The 20,677-nt window shown below is 44.8% G+C and overlaps 1 protein-coding gene across 2 annotated transcripts in view; it reads right to left on the reverse strand.

The window, feature by feature from the left end:
- Window positions 1–557: 557 nt before the first annotated feature.
- The window catches only part of ITCH (itchy E3 ubiquitin protein ligase), a 981,537-nt gene continuing 961,417 nt past the window's right edge, over window positions 558–20,677 (reverse strand). For both annotated transcript variants that reach the window (XM_078652175.1, XM_078652176.1), the window contains exon 24: window positions 558–4,279. In XM_078652175.1, coding sequence (XP_078508301.1) covers window positions 4,180–4,279 — 100 coding nt within the window. In that variant the 3' untranslated portion in view covers window positions 558–4,179. The remainder of the gene's footprint in view (window positions 4,280–20,677) is intronic.

Below are 20,677 nucleotides of genomic sequence, written 5' to 3' on the forward strand. Positions count from 1 at the left end.
AGACACCTCCATCTAAGGCAAAGTGCCACTGCCTCCAACATTCCCCAGAAATTTGATTTTTCCTTTAAATAATAATATTACATTAGCATTGTTTTTTCATTAAACATTGAATTCTGGGCAAAATGGCTACAGATAAAGATCTTTAAATAAGTATATCCATATGGATATGAATGCCCAGTAATATCACAGTTGCATAACAAAGGGTTTACGTGAGATTAAATAAAAAGAGAATATTGAACCAGAAAAAGATAGATGCTTCTAAACAATGGAAACTAATACATATAAGGATTAATTTACAGATTTTGTGAATAACCCTATTTTTTCTGTAGCCCAATAAAAAGATACTTAAAATATTAAAGAAAGAGCAATGATTGATGACCCATTATCCTGGTATAGGAGCAACTATTGTAACCTGACCACCAAGATGTTTTTGATGCTGTCAGCAGCATGTGGTGATAGTTAAATGACATACATATTACTTAATGGATATAACATTACGAATCATCTCCGTCTCAGAAGGAAAAAATTAAATGCAGATGCAACCAATGTAAAAACTATTTCATTTGAACCACAGAAATTTATTTATCCTTTGTTACACAACGGAAAATTTCATCAGGGATCTTTCTGGGAGATCATTCCTTTATGTACCTAATGTAGGTAGGCAATACACTGCTAAGTAGGTTCCTCCTGGCCACCAGCTAGATGACCATGAAACTGCACTAAAATGGGTATTCAAGCCATAACACCACATTCCCTTACAAATCAGGTTATGTAATTGCCATTTTCTATACCCTGAACATCAGACAAACCTGAAAAGAAATTTAGGATTGAAGTATAACCGACTAGTATATACTATCTTTTTTTTCACTTTAAACAGTATCAGGACCATATTGACAATGGAGCTGACGCATGTGAAGGTATACCAGTTATACAATAACTTGATTTTCTTATCTACTACTGGTGGTCAAATGTCTTGCACAACTCAGTGGACGCAGTCAGAGTACCACGCATACATAATTATGTTTTCTTGCTCTGTAAATTGGAACACATTTGCAGAAAGTTGCCTTAGGGTGTCAGAATAAGGTGAGGATGGTTTCAGAGACAAAGACATCTCAGTATTAATTTTTCTATAGATCAATATTAAGATAATTCTCTTACTACAACATAATACAAAACTAAATAATCATAACTAGCTTTCACAACAGTCTGGAATAAGGAGTTAATTTACTTTGATGATTCTGCACCAAAGAAAACAACTTTAAACCTGTGGAACTGTTTTATCTTTACTCAAAGGGTAAGCTTTGGTTGCACTACTCTTATGTCTCAAGTTTTCATCATCCAACAAAGTTATTATGAGATGCAATCTGCATTCTTGCTTTGGTTGAAAGTATTACATGGGTTGGGTGCAACTGTATGAGATAACAGTCAATGATCTGTACACAAGTAGTTAACTGTCTCAAAATAAGCATGTGAGGTTAGGGTCCAAGATTTGACGCAACTCTGCCTCTCTGCTTTCCAACCTCTGAGGCATTCCTACTATGTTTTCAAGACAATTTCTGTAAAAGTAGATCAGTCACGTTAGGCTCTACTCTTATCAGTAGTTTAGTGAAGTTTTCACTAATGTTCGTGCAAATTAAAGTGAACTCCCAGGAGAGGAAACACCCACTTCAGCCAGTCTTACACTTTACATTTCTTTGACATTGTTATTCGAAGGATAGTTTATTCAATAAGAATTAGCAATGTGTATATTAGTACATATTTCCCAAATTGACTCAAATGAATATCCTGGTTCTAACAATTTAACTAACAGATTTTAAAATGTGACTTATCTAACTGTTGTTGAATTGTATAATCAATAGGATCACGTCAGTTCTGCAAATTAATGCAGATGACAATGTCTTCATTCCTATATCATCAATAAACATATCTGTCTTACCTTGAAAATACCAGGTTAAAATAGATGGTTTCTTCTGTACATCCCTATGTAATCCAAGGAGACTATTGTTATTTTTAAAAACATGAAGTTAAAAGGCATCTCTTTTATTCATATGATCGAGAGTCCCAACATTTGGTTATCGGAGTCTCTTACTGGAAGGGTAGGGGCATCTCCAATTCAAGTTAAAGACAGGTTTCTGATGCCTTGAGGGCAGTGTGCATTCATACAAAATAGCATCACATGCAGTCTTAGCATGCAAATCGGCAACATTGGGCTCCATTTAAGTGCATGAATATATTATTTATATATATATATTTAAAAAATCACACGTTCCAAAAAGCAAGGGGAAAGTCAGCTTTAAATTCTTTGTTTAGAGTACTTGCAGTAGTTAGCTAGCTCCTCTAGTGAGGGTCTGTGTTTCACCGCCAATAAGATTTGAAAAGTGATTTTACAATCTCCATGCGTTTGTGGGTGACACTATCTTTAGTTCCTGGGTCTTACTGGCTGACTAGGACTGCACAGCACAAAGCCACCTATTTTCACATGTAGTGAACTCAATCTCTAGAATTATTATTTGCGTTGAATTTGCCTCCTCCTCGGCACTATGCAATGAAGAAGAGAAGTCAATTCATCCAAGACTTGAAGCAATAGGAATGTCACCTATAAAAACCCAGGCCCTTACAACGGATGATGCTCAGAACCCCACATCACCTTTTGAAACTCATTTGTAAAACTTGATGAGGTTGTTTTGATAAGTAACATGTATTTAAAATACACAACTGGACAAGGACGTCCTCTTTTGCAAGTAGACTGGTGTAATTTGCCAGAATGGATACCCCCAGACCTGCAATTAAACTTGGTTCAAATGTTTCAACAATGTTGCAGATTGACGCCCAGGAAAACTTTAGCAGCAAAAAAACGACTCCATATGAAGTGTTAGGAAAGTCTCAACATCTTAACACTCCAGACCGTGATTTTCCTACAATGCAGAAGGCGATTACAATAAGTGGTATCTAATTACAATATGTTTATACTGGTACTACTGATAAGAGGGACTATGATTTGAAATTGCCTTCTTCTTAGTGTTCAGATTCCTATTTTACCTTTACCGTGCCAAAGGACCGTCACAAGTAGGAAGTACCAGAGGCTGTTTGCCCTTGTCCCCACACTTTTCTAGGCCTCACACTATCACTGCTAAACATGTTTATATATCACACCACCAGCTCTAACCTGCTCTTGCTATATAGTAATTATGAGGCAGGTAACATAAGCTGCCATCAATTGGTGAAGTAAGAATAACATGCCTAGAAATGTGTCACAGGACAATGCTCTTAACATTTCGAGCAGTATGCTCTTGCTACCTAAAAAGAAAACAAGTCTCCACAGAAAGTTTGAGACCAGGGCCCTACAAAAGCTTATGACAGACTTGATTGGTTGAGTTGAAGCAGTTCCTCAGGGTTTGTGTACTAACCCAGAAATGGGTCACTCATGGCATTGTGAAGAATAAGGCAAAGCAGTACTGGGAAGCACAACAGAGTGACATTACATAGTAAGTATCATTGTTGTAATTGCATACTGTTTAGATGCTATTAGTGTGCAAGACTTTATAAATGTGTCATGAGCAGCTTAGGAAAATATGCCTTGATGTGCAACATGTGTCCATCGATAAAGTAATCTTACATTTTTTCCAGTTCAGGAAGCGAGTATGATTAAGGTCTGTGAATCACGAAATGTGCAAAGTCACATACCCCTGTGTCAACCATCAGAGATATTTGATGCAATGTTTACAAAGTTCACAGTTGCTTTTGATATTCAGGTCACATTGCATCAATATATTAAATTAACAGATCAGGCTTCATGTATTAAGGTGCAGCTAGCCTATATTTAAATAAACACATATTAAAAGTTTCATGTAGGTACAATCTCGTGGTTGTTTAACGATTTCCCTAAACAACAAACCTACAGGCTGTATTCAAGTCAGAGCCAACTAGCTTAGCTGTGATGGTTTGCCAATTAAATTTGAAAATATTTTAATACTATTCCATTTAATTGGTGTTACGACTCTTGAGGTGGAGGGTGCGAAGCTTGGTAGTCAATGGTTTTACACACACTCTGGTAACTTTAAATAATTAACTCAGACCAGAGGCTAATTTACAAAATGTGCAATGAACTGAGAGTTTTAAGAACGTGCATTACAAAATAATTTTCATTTTTTAAATAAATGTTCTTGTTTTTCACATCAGTTACTCCTGCCCAAACCCTTCTGTTTCTTCTATTGCAAAAAGGAGCTTTTCCTTGAGCTGTTCATAGCTTTTGTAGGGAGGCAGGTCCAGGCGGTTGAAACTGAAAAGAAACATGATAAAAAGAGAAATTTAAGTCACATTATGAAATTTCCTACAAAAACAATGAAAAACTATTACAAAGTTACAAATAATAGGCTAATGGCCAGCAAGAACACGATGTATTAGAGAGCCTGCTTGATGGGCAAATAAATACTTCCATCAAAGACGTAGCTATACATAGTTCAGCACGTGCATTGCTACCGGTCCCTAGGAGTTTAAAGGGCCCCAATGCACCCCTATTGATGGATACTATTTACTATCAAACTAAAGAATAGGGGTGCATTTTCCTTGCTTGTATTAGGGTCAATATTACCCTTGGTACGCCATTGGCTTTCACTGTAAGTATGCACAACGAAGTATCCTTGCAGTCGGTGCGTCAGGTGTGGTCTGGGTAGCCTTCCTGGGAAATAAAACTAGTTACTTACCTGTAACAATAGCTTTGCAGCATAGACTCTTCTAGATTCACATACTGTGCATATACCACCATCTAGTGGTTGGAGTCAGAAAGCGTTTTTTTTTTCTTCTTCCCTTTGATGGTTGTGATACCCGATCCCTGTGGTCAGGCTACAACCCCCCTTGTGTGTGTACAAGCTCTCAGATAATTTTTTCCCTTTTCTTTTTTTTCTTTCAGATTGTGTCTGATTGTTGAATACGTATAATATTGCTTGTATGTGTTTATTGAGCTGAGAGTGCAGGGACACTAATTTACATTTAAAAGGCGATTTATTAATGTATATATATTTTTATATATACCACTCACCTTTGATCAAGACAGCACATGTTGAAACCCTTAAGGATATGGGTGGTTTTGCTGCAACGCGGATTAATAAATATCCAAGCTTGAATAGAAGTCGGTGTTGGGCTCAGTTCTTTTATAATATGTAAGCTGCAGGGTTAGAAATCACCAGCTCTCACAGGAACAATAAACCTATGATGTTAATGGGTTTTTAGTACGTTAAGCCGCGTTTCGGCTACCGACTTTGTCAATAATGGCGGGCGCCAAGAAACAGCAGGTATAAACAAAGATATGTTTGTGGACATCAACAAAGACACCCGTCATTCTTCCGTCCATTGGTGTCGGCCATCTTATAACATGCAAATTATAAAGCATTATTATACATAATACGGCTACAGTCTCATTACCTTTCAAAACTCCTGCCCAGAATGGGCAGGTCCCATCTATCAACATGATTTCTTTGAAGCAATCGGCCGGCAACATTACAGTTTATTACATAGTCATGAGACCTCCACTCGCTGCAAAAGGGTTTGAGACATTATATCGCCCTGCATGAGCTCCTATCCCAGGGGAGTAGTAATGCTCATTGTTTATTATCCTCCTTTTACCACCCTGAATGGGTTAATAGCAGATATTTAGACAAAGAAAATGATGGATTTGCTATTATGATTCGCACATCAACCTTAGTTCTCAGTAATCATAAATCAAAATAATGTCACACACATTCGATAGTATGGAGTGCTACTTGGTGTTGGATGCACATCCACCTCGTGCATCAAAACGCGACCCCCTTCCCAAACAGCCGTTCGGAATGGAAATCACCAAACCATGAAAAGCAACACCAGTGCACTTCCAAAATAGTCTCTTTGATCCCTTCGCTATTTTAGCATTGCATCAATAGTCCATATACTTGGTCAAGCAGTCGATTTCACAAACACCAGATGCTGTAGATGTTTCAAGCCTTTATTTGTTTCATTTTATGGTCCACAGCCGACGCGCGTTTCGCCCCCTTAGGGCTTTCTTAAGGCTTTGTATAGTGCAAAGAGATGTATCTCAATTCCAATCGTTATGTATGCTTTTTAAGCAGATAATCGTTTTTGTCCAACCAATCTAAAAAATATACACTTGGTCTGAACCTTCATTGATGTTGTTGCAGGATCCTAATATTTTTTCTTTTTTCAAAACGTAGTGTCAGTTTTTCATATATCGTCTTCATGTGGAGCCATGTTACATTCCACAATCTCAGCACGAGTCGTGATCCATTATGTTCGCCGTCCCTGCAACCCGGCGGTTGCAGGGACGGCGTACATAATGAACCAAACTGTTTTTTCCGTTGGTATGGGAAAACATTTTTGGGAGGTAGCCCTCCTGTGAAAGCCTGGATATTGTTCTAAATATCCCTTAAATCCTATTTCAAGTAAAGAAAAACACCCCTGTCTTTCTTTGTTTAAGTTTCCCCTTGTAAGCTTAGTGCGCATTTGAGCCCTAGCTGAAAGAAGATTTGGGAATAATTTCTTCCTAGACTTGCTGTGCTGTCTGGAAGAGGCACTGTTGTGCGTTTCAAACGCTGTACCATGAAATTATGTTTCAAATAACTGAAGGAACACACCAGTAGGGTATAAACAGCACATTGACACATTGCTAGAGGCGCAGCATTGTAGATGTGTTGTGCGTTTTAACCGTTAGTACAAAACTATGAAAATATGTTTCAAATAACTTGAAGAAACACACACGTAGTGTTAAAACATCGCATTGGCACACTGCCATAGGCGCAGCATGGTAGATGTTTTGCACGTTTTTAATTTAGTGCAAAACTATGAAAATATGTTTCAAATATCAACACACATGTAGTCCCAAAATAGCATTTTGACCCATCGCCGCATGGTAGATGTGTTGGAGTTTCCCAACCTTGTAATGAAAAAAGCGGCTGTGCTGCTTTATTTCAAGTTTTCATGCAAGTACCTGGGACCATTCATCCGTGCTTTGCTCATCAATTATATATAAAGGAGTACATTCTTACCTTGTTTCAGATGAACAATCAGCTCATTTCAGAAACCCCCCCATATACCTGGAAACTATATTCAGCCTGCAAAAAATGTACTTGCTCTGGTGCATGAGGAACCAAGTGAGCCATGCTAGTACCTCGGGCCAGTCATCCGTGCTTTGCTCATCAATTATATGTAAAGGAGTAAATTCTTACCTTGTTTTCTGATGAACCATCACCTCATTGCAACCCCCCCCCCCCAAATACCTGGAGACTATATTCTGCCTGCGGAAAATGTACTTGCTCTGGTGCATGAGGAACCAAGTGAGCAGCGCCAAAAAAGGCTTGTTTGCTCGAAATCTTTTCCCCTCATGCACCCGTCCTTAGTACCACCTCTCTCTCTAGAGATTCTGGTGGCTTTTTCATCTTGCCTGCGTCTGCTGCTGTGTTTTTAGGTCTCGGCTAGCCGCGCGAAGCGCGTCTCCGCCGAGCCCCTTTTGTCGGCATGTGTGCTTCCCAGGAGACAGTCCTGGCCGCGCGCATCGCCTTGGAGGCGATTTGAAAGTGACACGCGCACGCGAACGAGCGCTGCGGCCAGGCGCTGTCGCCTGGAAAGCACACACGCATGCGCATACACACACAAGCGGCCACATACATACAGAGAGACCCCCCCACCCCCCACATACACACACGCGCATACAAGCTGCATTCATGGGTCGGTCCCAAGCACCCTTCTCTCCCTGCTCCCCGAACACCAGCCCAGCTCCCTCCCAAGCTCCGGCTGCGGCTTTACCTTTGCAGCGGCGCCGAGCCGGATGCGCGCTCAGATCTGAAGGAACAGATCCCACGGAAATGGAACCGGGAGAGCGAGCGAGCTCCGCCGGGAGGCTCACATCGAGAGGCGCGGGGAGTGGGGCAGCTGCAGTGCGCTTCCACCGACTGCAGGGGGGCACCACCGAGCGCCTTGCCGAGGAAAGCGGTGGGAGGCAGGGGCCGAGCTTGCGGGAGGAGGTAAGGAGAGGAGGGAGGGAAACGAGAGCGCGCTCGAGGGCCTGACTGACAGAAGCACGAGGAGGCAGGACTTCTCACGAAAAACAGAATTGAGCTCTGGTTGACACCCCCGGGGTACCCAAGAGTTGTCGGCGTGAAGGAGTAGAAACGTCTCGCCCTGTGGGTATTAACATTTTAAAACTTGTTTTTTCCTGGCATTGATTTTTTGTTCAGTCTTTGCCTTTTGCGGTCTGTATTTTCTTTTATTTGTTCGTCTACCGTTTTCTTCCCCCACTTTTTTCTTTCAATATTTTTTCTTTTCGTTTCTCCCCTACCATAATTTCTTATTCCCCTTTTTGGTTTGACATTCTGTATTTTCTGTCTTCCTCTTGTAGCTTATTTCCTTTCTTTTTCTTTTCTTTTTCTAGTCGTGTTTTTCTCTCCGTTTTATCTTTCTATTGCTTTCTGTTTCCTGGTTACTTGTCCCGTCTGGATTTGCAATTATCGTCTAGTTGGCGTGATCCTTTGAGAGCGCTGCAAACGCTGTCGGTGCTTCCAGTCTACTCGGCACTTTGCTGGTTTCGTGCCGAGGATGGAAGGCAGGTCGGAGGGCTCTCTGAAGAGCGCGGACCGCAGGGTGAAGAGGAAGGAGGGCTCAGCGCTGGAGAGAGCCGGGAACAGCCTGTTCCATCAGATACTGAGCAAGAGAACTTTATTGACGGCCGAGGAGGACACGGTCAGTGCCGCCCCCTTGTAGATACTCTGAGAGGCCTCGCTAAGACCCCTAAAGCGCTGCTTGCATTGAGGACGCTGACCCCTTAGTCGTCTGTGCCCTTTCATGAGCATAGAAGGGGCACATGAACTTTGTTAGCCGGGAATCTGCCCTAGCTTGGCCAGCTCCACCCCCTTTGTTCTTACTGAAAGTCCTTCGTTCTCTCTTGGCCTTGCCTACGCTGCTCGGTGCTTGTCTGCACCCTCTTTGTGCGTGGTTGCCATAAATTGTCACAATATTATATTCCACTGTTGCATAGTGTTTGCCTCAGCTTCTTAAAGTGTGTGCTACTCCGAGGTAATGTTGCTGCATTTTAAGTGAGAACACTCCACCCTGTCAAGTTTATCATACCTCTCAGCTACTGGTGTTAGTTGTAGACTACAAGTACCAGCAGACCTTTGGGCATAATGATAGCTTGACATATCTTCTTATTGAGTTTTTTACCAAGAGCACGTCGACCTAGCTGTGTGAGCCAGAGAGGCTACGTTGTTTGAAGAACTCGAATGTATGTACTTATTTCGTGTGTACTGTTCAAGTCTCTGTTTCCAGTGCTAGGGTTTATTTTTAGAAGGCATCATAATTACTGTGTTAGTCCACTTGCCGCAATTATGAACTGAAATTCCCAGAATGCACTTTTTCTTTTAAATTAGGGGTAGAACTTAAATCATGACTGCTGATCTTTCATTTGCTCAGCAGAAGATCGATCAGAGAAGGTGGACAACATTTGGAAACGTTTCTGTAACTTTGGGCTATTTTCTGGCGAACCGATTTGCACCTTGTAAATGGGAAATGTCGTGGGAAACTGTTCTTCTGAACATAGCAATGCAGCAGACTGCGATGGTAAAGTAGTTCTGCATTTAGTAGTTTATCAAATACTGCATTTTCAAATAGCTTACGGGGTTAAAACACCAGTTGCAGAAATATCCGTTGGTAATTCACAAATCGAAGGGTAAAGCAATGGTAAGGTAAGCAGGGTGTTAATGCACTTGCTGGCGATGTGTGTGCAAACCTTGCTCACGTGCTTAGACTATAAATTAGCTGCAGAACTCTCAAATTTCCCTGTTCCATGCTTACCTCCTCTAACCATATGTTTTCGGCATCTGGGGATTGTTGCCCTGTTTTAACCCATTAGAAAAATCAGAACTACTAGTCCCAAAATGCAAAGGAGACATCATGGAGTAGATGAAAATCCGAGGCATGGTCCTGGAAAACTAGGAAGCATTGTTGTTGACAACGTGAACGTGTCTTTTGCGGAGCATGGCGTGTGCAACACATCATTTTTGACGTTTTACATACTTGTCCTCTTTAAAGGCAGATTTGAAAATACACATTTCCTAAACCAGACAGTATGAACTGTAAACACGGGCGCGCTTTTTACATTTACAGGCGGCTTCTGTTATGACCTATTATGAGAGCTTCGGCCTTCAATCTGTTGCAGTAGGTTTGTTCCTTACTCATTATTAAGACCACGTGGTTTCGTCCCCCTGTGATACCAGCCCTCAAGGCTGCCGCTACACATGGGAACATTAACCTCTTACTTCCTCGGAAGTGGCAATGCGTCTCCACTGCCCTGCGCACACAGACACCACCCGTGCTTAATTTGTAAAAAAAGAAATGCCAGGGCTTTCATTTGTAAAAAATTAAGTGAAAGGGCACTCGTCAGGAGGCTACTGTAGTTTGGCATACACATTACGCGACTTTGAGCTATTGGCATTGTAAATGACAATGACTTTTATTGATGTTTTGTTTTTTAAAACATAAATAAAACATCTTGTCATTTACAATGTCAAGACCATAAACTCGCGTTCATTTACAATGCTAATAGCTCTAACTTTTGCAATGCCGAGACCGTTGCATTGTAAATGCTTGTCTCATAAGTCTCCAGTGCACCTCTGATCTCCATGGTGGAAAAAACAATATGAGAGCTTCCACACACACGAGGGGGGTTGAAGCCTGACCACAGGGATCTGGTTTCACAACCATCCAAGAGAAAGAAAAAACAAGCATTGGCATAGCCAATAGGTCTCGCTTTCCTAGGAGACGGGTAAAACAAGAATTCAACACTCTCTTCAATCAATATAAATGAGCTGATAGGTTTTGGAAGCAGGTGATTTCTAAGAGCATGCACGTAGGAACTGTAACTTCCCTCGCAGGGAATGGTTTAAGGTGGAGGTAATGTTACACTTTTTGCGGTGGAAAGGCCGAAGGGCAAAAAATACATAATACTTCTAAAATCAGCATTGCCTATCATTCCTGTATAATGCAGATGTGAAGAAATCAAAGTATGCAACAAACCGTTTTATCCTCATTCTGTGTTTTACAGGCTTAGAACTGAATGAATATATAAAAAAATAACTGTGAAATCGGATTAGCTTGTCGGCACTTGCATTAGGATTTTATGGCAATGCGCGAAGGCAATTAGCAATAAATCATTGGCCGCTTACTAGAGCCACCATAAAAGAACAGAGAACCTCATAGCTTTAGGTCGGATGAAAAAACTGGGGGGTCTCTCAAAGGGGAATGGCCGATGTAATTAAGGGCGTGGCTTTTCTGTGCATAGCTTAGTGTGCCGTCCGAATAGTATTTTGCTGTTTCTGTTATTGCAACCAGATATATATATATATATATATATATATATATATATATATGAACTAACCACTTCCCTCAGAAGAAAGAAAGCGCGGAGGCCAGAGGGGAGTCCGTTGAAAGCCACTTTATTTCACGGAAGTATCTGTTGGCAGCAGCAAATGCATTTCGACTTAAATAAAAGCCTTCCTCAGTGCTCACGCCCCAACAAAAAGTCCCGCATTACTCCATCAAGGCTGCTTTGCGAGTGCTGCAGTCGACATTGGACTCCTCCCTAAAGAGCGTTGGCTCACCTGTTGGAGGTCACGTGGGTGTATAGGAACTCCAACTCCCAGAATGCAATAGGGTCTTGCAACTGGGCCGGTGGTGTAGGTGCAGACTAACCAACAATGTCCGCTCCAATGTCCTTTGCAGCCTCGAATGGTGGGGCTCATTGATGAGACTTCCGCGTCCCAAAGTGCCTCCTCAGGTCCCCTCGGGCTGCTGGACCAAGTCACACGGAATCTGGCTATGCGGGGACAGCCGTGTAAGCACAAAGCGTCCTGACGGGGTAAGTATCCCCTGCCGCACTCCTTTTCCAGTAACTCTGGCGGACAACGAACCTCTCAATCCCTCGAGCCCAAATTGCACTGCAAGCAGCGCGATGCCAGTCTGGTTCGTGTCTTCTTGTCAGCAGGGCCATCCGTTTTAAATATATTTTTATTGCAGAGTTATATTTTGTACAACCAGTTCGTCGATCAATCCAGCTACCCTCCTTTGCGTAACACAGGCCCCCAAAGAAAGCCTTACACGGCCATTCAGCTCACACCCCAGAGGTCGAGCGGCATTAGACAGGAGAGCACTAGTAGCTGACAAGTGCATTAAGGCTCAAATACAACTGTTCCTCAGGTAGTACTCAGGGCTGCTTTTCTTTTCGCCCGGTCCTCCCGCCCCCGGCCTATTAAGCCCCTAACAAAACCAAACATCCCCCCTCCCCCCCCCCCAACTCAAGCCCCTATATCACTTACCCCCTACCCCCCTACTCCACCCCCTCCCCCCTACTCCACCCCCTCCCCCCCCCCCCAGGCGTGTCAGAGTTCTACAAGAGCAAGCTAGAATCCATCGCGGGCAGTGCAGGTCCGAGACAGACTATCAGGAGTAACCAAAAGGAGATTGCAGTCATCACGTGGGATGTGGAGCAATCCAAGGGAAGGAACCTGGGCGATCACAAACCTAGGCTAAGGTACCTAAGGAGCAGGATTACATGCGGGGGAGCCTTCGCTGTCAGAGTCCGAAAGTTTGAGTTCCAGAACCAATCGTTCCCAGGCCGGGCCGGCTCCAGAGCAGCATCAGTACCTGCCCTAAGTGCCAGCTGCAGACGTACCTTCCCCTCACAGCGGGCCCATTTATTGAGCTCCGCCCACCATCTCTCCACCGCGGGGCCCTTACTCGCCTTCCATTGGGATGTTATGGCTCGTTTCGCTAAAAGCAGACCCAGGTCCAGGTACTTACTAGTGATTTTGTTCTTTGATGTGTGTGGGAACCAGTGTAGAACGCAGTATGCCATTGTGGGCTGTAAATCCCTCTCAGTGACCTCCCGCAGACTCTCCACTATCCCCTGCCAAAAGGAGCCCAGTGCTGGGCAGGACCAGAACATGTGTTGGAAATCGGCCACCTCTGCCGGGCAGCGCGGGCAGGCCGCCGAGTGTGTCGGGAAGTACTTATGTAGTTTGTCAGGGGTCAGGTATGCTTTATGCAGGATGTAAAAATGCACCAGCTGAAACCTTGCGTTGCGCGTCCCTTTCCAGGCCCGCTCTACTATACCAGACCACGCCGCCTCAGGGATCTCCGTCGCTAAATCTGCCTCCCATTTCGCCTTCAGAGCTAGCAGCGGGGTCAAAGCTTCCATAGTCATGCGCTTATAGAGGCACGTAATAGCCTTAACCGTCCCCGCGGCCATTACCACGTATTGACAGCCCATGAAGAGTGGCGGTTCCGTCATACCCGTCCCCCAATGTTTACGGATCGTCGCTGTCAGCGCCGCATGAAGGAGGAAGTTCACCATGGAAGATCAAAGCGATCTCTCAAGAGATCGAAAGGCAGTAGCACTCCGTCATCATACAGATGCCCAACGGTCTCTAGGCCCTGATGCTCCCAGTTTTCCAAACGGTGCCATGTGGCCCCATGCGGGAGCGCCCTGCATAATTTGAGCGGGATCTCAGGTGCGTATGGAACCGCAATATGTCCCCTCCGCAGATACTTATTCCAACACTTCCGGACCGTCGAGAATTCCTGGGAGAGATGGAGGTCCCCCATCGGGAGGCCCAGAACGATCCGGGATACTACCCCAACCGGCCCCGCCGGCTCACCGGATCCATCCTCTTGTCTCATGGCTCTCGCTACCCACTGTGTCAACCACTGTAGCTGGGCCGCCAGGTAGTACAGCTTGTAATCCGGCACCGCGAGACCCCCCTCAGCCCGAGGCCGTAGAAGCGTGTTGTGTGCCACTCTGCGTCTACACGAACCCCACAGAAAACCAGTCACCATGGCCCGTAGCCGCCGGAAGTAACTCGCCGGGATCCAGACCGGAAGAGTTCGGAAAAAATAGAGCAATCTCGGTAGAGTCACAATCTTAAGGAGCGCCCCGCCAGTGACAATGGAAGCGTACTCCAGAAGTCAAATTTCGTTTTATTAAGTCTGATCGCCGACCCGATATTGCCCTCTAGAATGTCTATTCTATTATGATAGATCGAAGTACCCAGGTAGCGAAGACTCCTCTCCTCCCAGGTCACTCCTTCCGTAGAGTGCGTGCATGTTCTACGCGCACGAGTCGGGAACAGGTAAGATTTCGCCCAGTTCACTCTGAGGCCAGACACCGTGCTCAGCAACTTAAGGAGGGATTTAGCCCCCCGCAGGGAGGCAGCAGAGTCTGCCAAAAACAGTAGGAGGTCATCAGCAAATAATGCGATATGGTGCACCTGCCCGTAGACGTCCAACCCCTGATACGCCCGCCCCAACCGGGCTTGCGCCGCCAAAGGTTATTGCAACCAGATATATAATACAACAAGTTACATTATTAAGAATAGCCAGGACTATTGACTTTGTCAACGGTTTTTAGTTGCATAAGATAAATAAGCAACAACAGCTTTGTTGAATATATTATTGAAAATGCTTCAGTTTTGAAATGATGAAACTGTAAAATAACTATAACAAGTATCTTTGAAGTTACTTAAAAGCAGTGAAGAGTAGTACTGTTGCAAAATTAAGATTTCATTACCACCCTGAGGGTGAAGTCAGGGAAAAAATGGAGCGCCCAATACGGACTTGTCTCAGCATCTACCGGTACCGAGCACGGGCAGAACCGGCCCACTTAAAAATATGGAGAACCTAAAAATGTTCTTTAACAGCTAGAACTCACAGCTATCTTCCTTCTTTTTCAGCTCACCAACAGATAAGGTGACATGTGCTTCATAGTTCTATGTTGTGGTGAATGTACAGCCTGTTGCGGTTAAAGTATTTGCCTGCTGGGGGAATGCTTGCCCTGAGTATGTAAGATCAAAAGTATAAACCGTTCAACTAATAATGAGCAAGTTTGTTTAGTTTGCGTTATATATGCTCGTTATATATAGTAATTTTGGTCAAGAGCACTTTAGGTTACTCTTTACATTTTCTTTTTTAAATGATCGTTGCACATTGTTTTTCCTTAGGGTTAAAAAAACAACAACATTTCCCTCAATTTATCTTCTAGGTTGTGCCTGAGCTTCAGACCGTTGCAGGGGCAGCGCGCGACGGGACCTGCCACGTCAGTGAATGGAAAGGTGGACTTGTGTACCTGAGCTCTCATGAAGAGAGCATTTTCCTTCTGAGTGACACAATGCAAGTCTGATTTATTTATGTTGCCATACTGATGCTCAGACGTGTACATGCAGCAGCCATACTAATATATTGAGCGCATGAAAATAAATGAGCACATGGATGTGGCCCAACGGCCAGAGCAACCGACTGCTGAACTGGGCTCGAGTCTCGGTGTCGGCTAAACATCCTCTGAGTCTGGGCAAATCACCCCCTGTGCCTACGAGAATGAACGTGTAATGTAACTGGTGCTCATGTAAAGCGCTCCATTACCTTCGGGCCGAGTTCGTGCTACATAAACTGCAACAAATTTTTTTTTATTTGGTTCACACGTTCATTGCAAGTTTATTTCACTGCAGCTGAATAACTCGAATCATTTAATGACTCGGGGTCAATCTAAGTTCGTGAGGCAGTCGAGCGGTTTGTTAGTATCAACATTTACAACTGAGCAGAGTTTAGGATTTAGTGGAATAAAGAATGAATAAGGTTGTAGAAAAATTATCAATTGATATTAGCAACATGGAAAAGAAGTTAGATTTGCTGAAGACAGGAGTACTGCCTCAGTTCTGAGGATGATAGTTTTTGGTCTGCAAGAGAAGTGGAAGCTCACATTTTGGCCAATTTTTTATAAGTTTTCAGATAAGAAGACACATGGAGGAATTTAAGGATCAAAGGCAAGGGAGAGAGAAAACAGGCAGCTCTAAACACGCAAGTGGTGCGCCGAGCGCACGGCACTAATTAGCAAGCAGCAGCTGTTTGCGGGAGTGGTGCATGGGTGCGCGAGCAGTCTACTCATTTTCAAGCACTGCACTCGTGCTTGTGGCGCGCCCCTGCTCACTCCCTCAAGGTGGATGCCTTCACAAGCACAAGTGTGTGCTTGAAAATGACCAGAGCGACGGCTAAAGGCCCTCCTATGCAATGCATGTGCGCTGCGTAGTCGAGACCTAAAAAGCACTTTCTGACTCCAACCACTAGATGGCGGAATATGCACAGTATGTGAATTTAGTAGACGTCTATGCTGCAAAACGGGAGCTTCCAGGTGTGTGAAGGTTCACTCTATTCAACCGTCCATCCTCTATAAAGTGTGAAGTTCCACAGGACTCATCACTGAGCCCCACACTTTTTAACCTATGTTCTTCTCATAGCAGAAATTGTACAGTCACATGGTCTTGACATATGCAGAGGACACATAAATCATCATGGCCCTTACACCCAATGTCAGCCGAAACTCTACTCAACTTAATTCATGCCTTAAGGAGATCACAGACAATGTCTGAAAGAAATCTAAAACTTAACGGCAACAAGACGGAGGTACTAGTGACTGGGAACAACCGGTCAAGATGGCTGGAACTGTCATAGCCAGAACAACTAAGAGAATTACCCAAGCCTGTCCAAGCAGTAAAGTCTAGGCCAGAAACTTTGTGGGATCTTGTTTTGGCATCATTAATTCCCTCAGAAAGTTCCTACATATGTCACCAAAATCCACTAGGAGGATAGTGGTAAAGGTTCTAATAAATTCACGTCTAGATTACGGGAACCCTCTCTACTTAGGGAGTCTAAAATACGTGACAACAAAACTCCCAAGTTGTCCTGAACTCCGCAGCCAGAGTCCTTCACAAAACACCTAAGCACCAATCAGCCAGACCAGCCCTAGTAGCACTTCACAGGCTTCTGGTTCAAAAGAGAATTATTTTCAAGGCTCTTTGCATCACACATCGGGCCATCCATGGAAAAGGCCCGCTTATCATCTGGAATGTACTTACCTCCTAAGTTCCAGGGCGGTCTCTTCGATCACGTAGTCAAGGGCTCCACGGTCAAAAGAGCGAGAAGTGGTGGCAGCTCCTTTGCATATCTTGTTCCCAAGCTCTGGAGCATCCTCCCTGCCTCCCTCAGAAGTCAGTAGTTGGAGGTCTGCTACAGAATTCTTCTTAAAATCGACCTTTACTGAAGTGGGGGCTTTAACCAAAAGATTAAAGACCACGCTTCAGAAAAGGTGTGGTTTAAGATGTTTTCTGAAGCAGACATCCAACAACTGACTTTGGAGGGAGGCAGGGAGAGTATTCCAGAGAGGTTGTTGAAATAAGCACTGGGAGGCCCGGTTGGGTAGCTATGCACTACATAAAAGCAACTGAATTGAATTAATCTTCAACATTTTCCCACATGGGTGTGTAGAGTCGCACATCAGTAATTGGACGTTATAAGTGGATATGTTGCTGTCCAAGCAACAGTGCCCTACTCCATGTGCAATATTGTGAGATTCTCCAACACACTGCACATTATATGGCCATAGGGCAATTCCAGACTCCGCGGTCAGAGTGGTGACCATAAATTTGAGAGGTCCTTTCATCATATATGGCACAACAATGAAAATATATTACAACTACCATGTGCATTAGCGCCCAAAACGTAAAACAAAAAAAGACATACATAAAGAGAACAAAGGAGCAAGTTACTGAGTAACATTGGAAGTGGAGCTTCCACGCTATGCACGATACACAGGGAAAAGAAACTCCCTGTTGGTAGATTTCCTCATGAACATGTTTGTCCCATAGCGAGTGACCAAGCATTGTGCGCTCTTCACCAGGTGTCGGTCTCACTGCCAGAATGAGAGCACAGGATATTTAAAGGGGCTCCCAGAGTTGACATTGTCATCAGCATTATCTGAAGCTAGGTTTTGGGGTATCAGGTGGGTCAGGGTCCCCAGCAGCCTTTCTATTACCACCATTATTTTGTCAAATTCATGTGAGGTCCAGACATTCGGGTATCAAAAAGGCACGTAGCAGCTTTGGGATGTGGAGTCTGGGCTGCAGCCTCAGTTGTGAGGTGCTGTTGGGCAGCGGTATCGTATTGGAAGGCAAGTCAATTCTAAAGCCGATCTCAATGGATTACTGTGTACACAGCATGCACCACGAGTTTATTTCATGGTAGTCGTGAAAGTGCAGTCAGCTTTATCAAAATAAATGTTGGAAAGGGGGCTTTACTTTTAATGAATTGTGAATTGATAAATAGTAAATTTTGGTTATGAATAGAACAGCTCATGCTTCTGGGATGGATGGGGGTCTGAACAGATGTAGGAAAGAGACCCCTTTTGCATGTTTACACCCCACCTTTTGTCTGACATCTGAAGCAACCTAACTTGATGTGCCAGGGGTACCTGCCAATGAGGGTCCGAGGACCTGTGTTCTTTCCCAAGGCTATACCTTTGTACCCAAAATTGGCACATTTCTGGCAACAGATACGCTCCTTGTAAAAGGTACCATGGATACCAAGGGAACTGTAACCAGGTACGACCTCTAAGGGCTGCAGCACCTATTGTGCCACCCTTAGAGGCCCTGTACCTAAACACCCACACACAGCCACTGCAGGCTACATGAGGCCTAGGTATGTCACCCCTCTGGCAGGGTGCACTACCCTCAGGTGAGGGTACAGTGGCATGAACCCTGTACCCCTACAGTGTCCAAGTCCATTCTTAGATATTGTAAGTGTAGTAAAGCTATAAAGAGAATATGGTCTGGGAGTTGGTTATTACGAACTCCACAGCTCCATTATGGCTTTACTAAAAACTGGGAAGTTTGGTAGCAAACTCATCAGCACATTAAACCCACACTGATGCCAGTGTGGGATTTAATGTAAAATGTACTCGGAGGCCATCTTAGAGATGTCCCCTGAAAATCGACCAGCCCTGGTGTGGTTCCTGAATGGTTGCCAGCCATTTGCCAGCACCAGGCAGGTTTCTGGACCCCTGGGTAGAGAGCCTCCGCTCTCTAGGTCCAGAAACAAAGCCCATCCTGGGCAGAGGTGTCATGCCTCCTCCTCAAGGATGAGCTGGATACACAAAGGGGGAGCTTCAACGGCCTGTTGCCTTTGGAAGCTGTCCTGCCTTTTATTGCCCCCAGCAACTGTCTCTCACCGATTCTGGTCCCCACTTTCTGCGGAAGAATCAGCTGGAAAACCAAGCTGCTAGAAAGTGGAATGTGCCAACCTTTACCAACCCAAGACCTCAGGTGTGAGAGGCGAGGTGAAGCACACGTCAGTCCCCTTCATCTTGAAGGTGAGGGGACCCAGCCTATCAGGGAGAGGTTCATGCCCCCCTCCCACTGGAGGATGGCATAATATGGGGTGTGCCCAACCCCAAGGAAAAGACCCATTTGTCCTGACCTGCACACCCCTTTAAATGCCCCTCAATATAGTATTTAGGGGCAACCCTGAACCTTGTCTCATAAGAATAGAGGAATATTAAAAAAGGACCGAAGAGCAGTGCTGACCCAGGAAGAAGAGGACACCTACAGCTTAGGCCACAGCCCTACTGGCCTGCACCAGACTCCGATCTGCCTACAGTGAAGAAGCAGGCGTAGCCAGCATGCCCCCAGAGCCCAGACGACCTGCCCTGCACTCACCTTACAGACTGTCTACCGTAGCACTGGATTTTTTCAGCAAAGACTCCAAGACCAGAATCCGGATTCTGGCATCTCCGTGATTCTGCACCACTCTGCACCCAACGCCCACGGCCGAAGTTTGAGTGGCCCAACACCACAAGGTCGTCTTCCCAGCGTTCTTGACCTGGGATCTGGTGATCCCAACCTCCATCAAACTTCAAGAAGACATCTGCAGACTTAACCTGAAGGGTCCATCGACCGCGACCGGAGCTGATAAAGAAAACAGGCGCTAAAAGACCCCCCCTGCACCCAACGCCCCAGGGTCTTAGGTGGCCCAACCGATGGAGTCCACGCATCCCCCAAGAACCCAAATTACCTCCCCAGCTGGTGGTCGCCTTCAGGATGTCTCCCTGCCCAAGCTTGTAGGGACTTTGACAAACTAAATGGCTCCATTGGAAATCACAGGGCCGACATCTTCTTGGCACCCTGCACCCGGCTGCCCCAGTGCCGCTGGTGGTGCAACTTGAGTGCTTAGGTAGACCTTGGGGAACCTGGGTCCTAACCCCTAAAACTCAAACTCATGAGACGTTCACTAACCTGTGAAAGCGATGTACGAGTTACTTACCTTCGGTAACGATGTATCTGGTAGAGACGTTGTCTAGCCGCAGATTCCTTAACCTACAATATCCCTAAGCGTGAGACTGGATCTGGAAATTTTTTGCAGCAGCACCTTTGCGCGCCAGGGGACAGCGCCACACGACCCCGCCCTGACGTCGGCCACGTACGTGACGTCAGCGAGGTCATATAAGTCCCTCCTGGCGCGCTGATGTCAGTTTTCTTCTGAGAAAATTTTCAGCGGCACAACGTGGAGCCACCAACCAAAAACTGTGAAAGTATGGGAACAGTGTGCGAGGGATGAAAAATCTGTGAATAAAGGAGGAGGATGGTGGAAGACACCATCTTAAAGACAGAATAGACACTGCCTACACATATGAATGGAAGCTGATGGGGGTTGGGATGAGCCGGCTCATCTCAACCCCCGACCTGTCCAACTCAATGGAATCCTATTCGGCTTCCATCATTGTGTAGTGGTCTGGCACCCACCTCACAATTCCCTCGTGGCC

The sequence above is a fragment of the Lissotriton helveticus genome, chromosome 7 (genome assembly GCF_964261635.1).
Source record: "Lissotriton helveticus chromosome 7, aLisHel1.1, whole genome shotgun sequence".
NCBI lineage: Eukaryota > Metazoa > Chordata > Amphibia > Caudata > Salamandridae > Lissotriton > Lissotriton helveticus.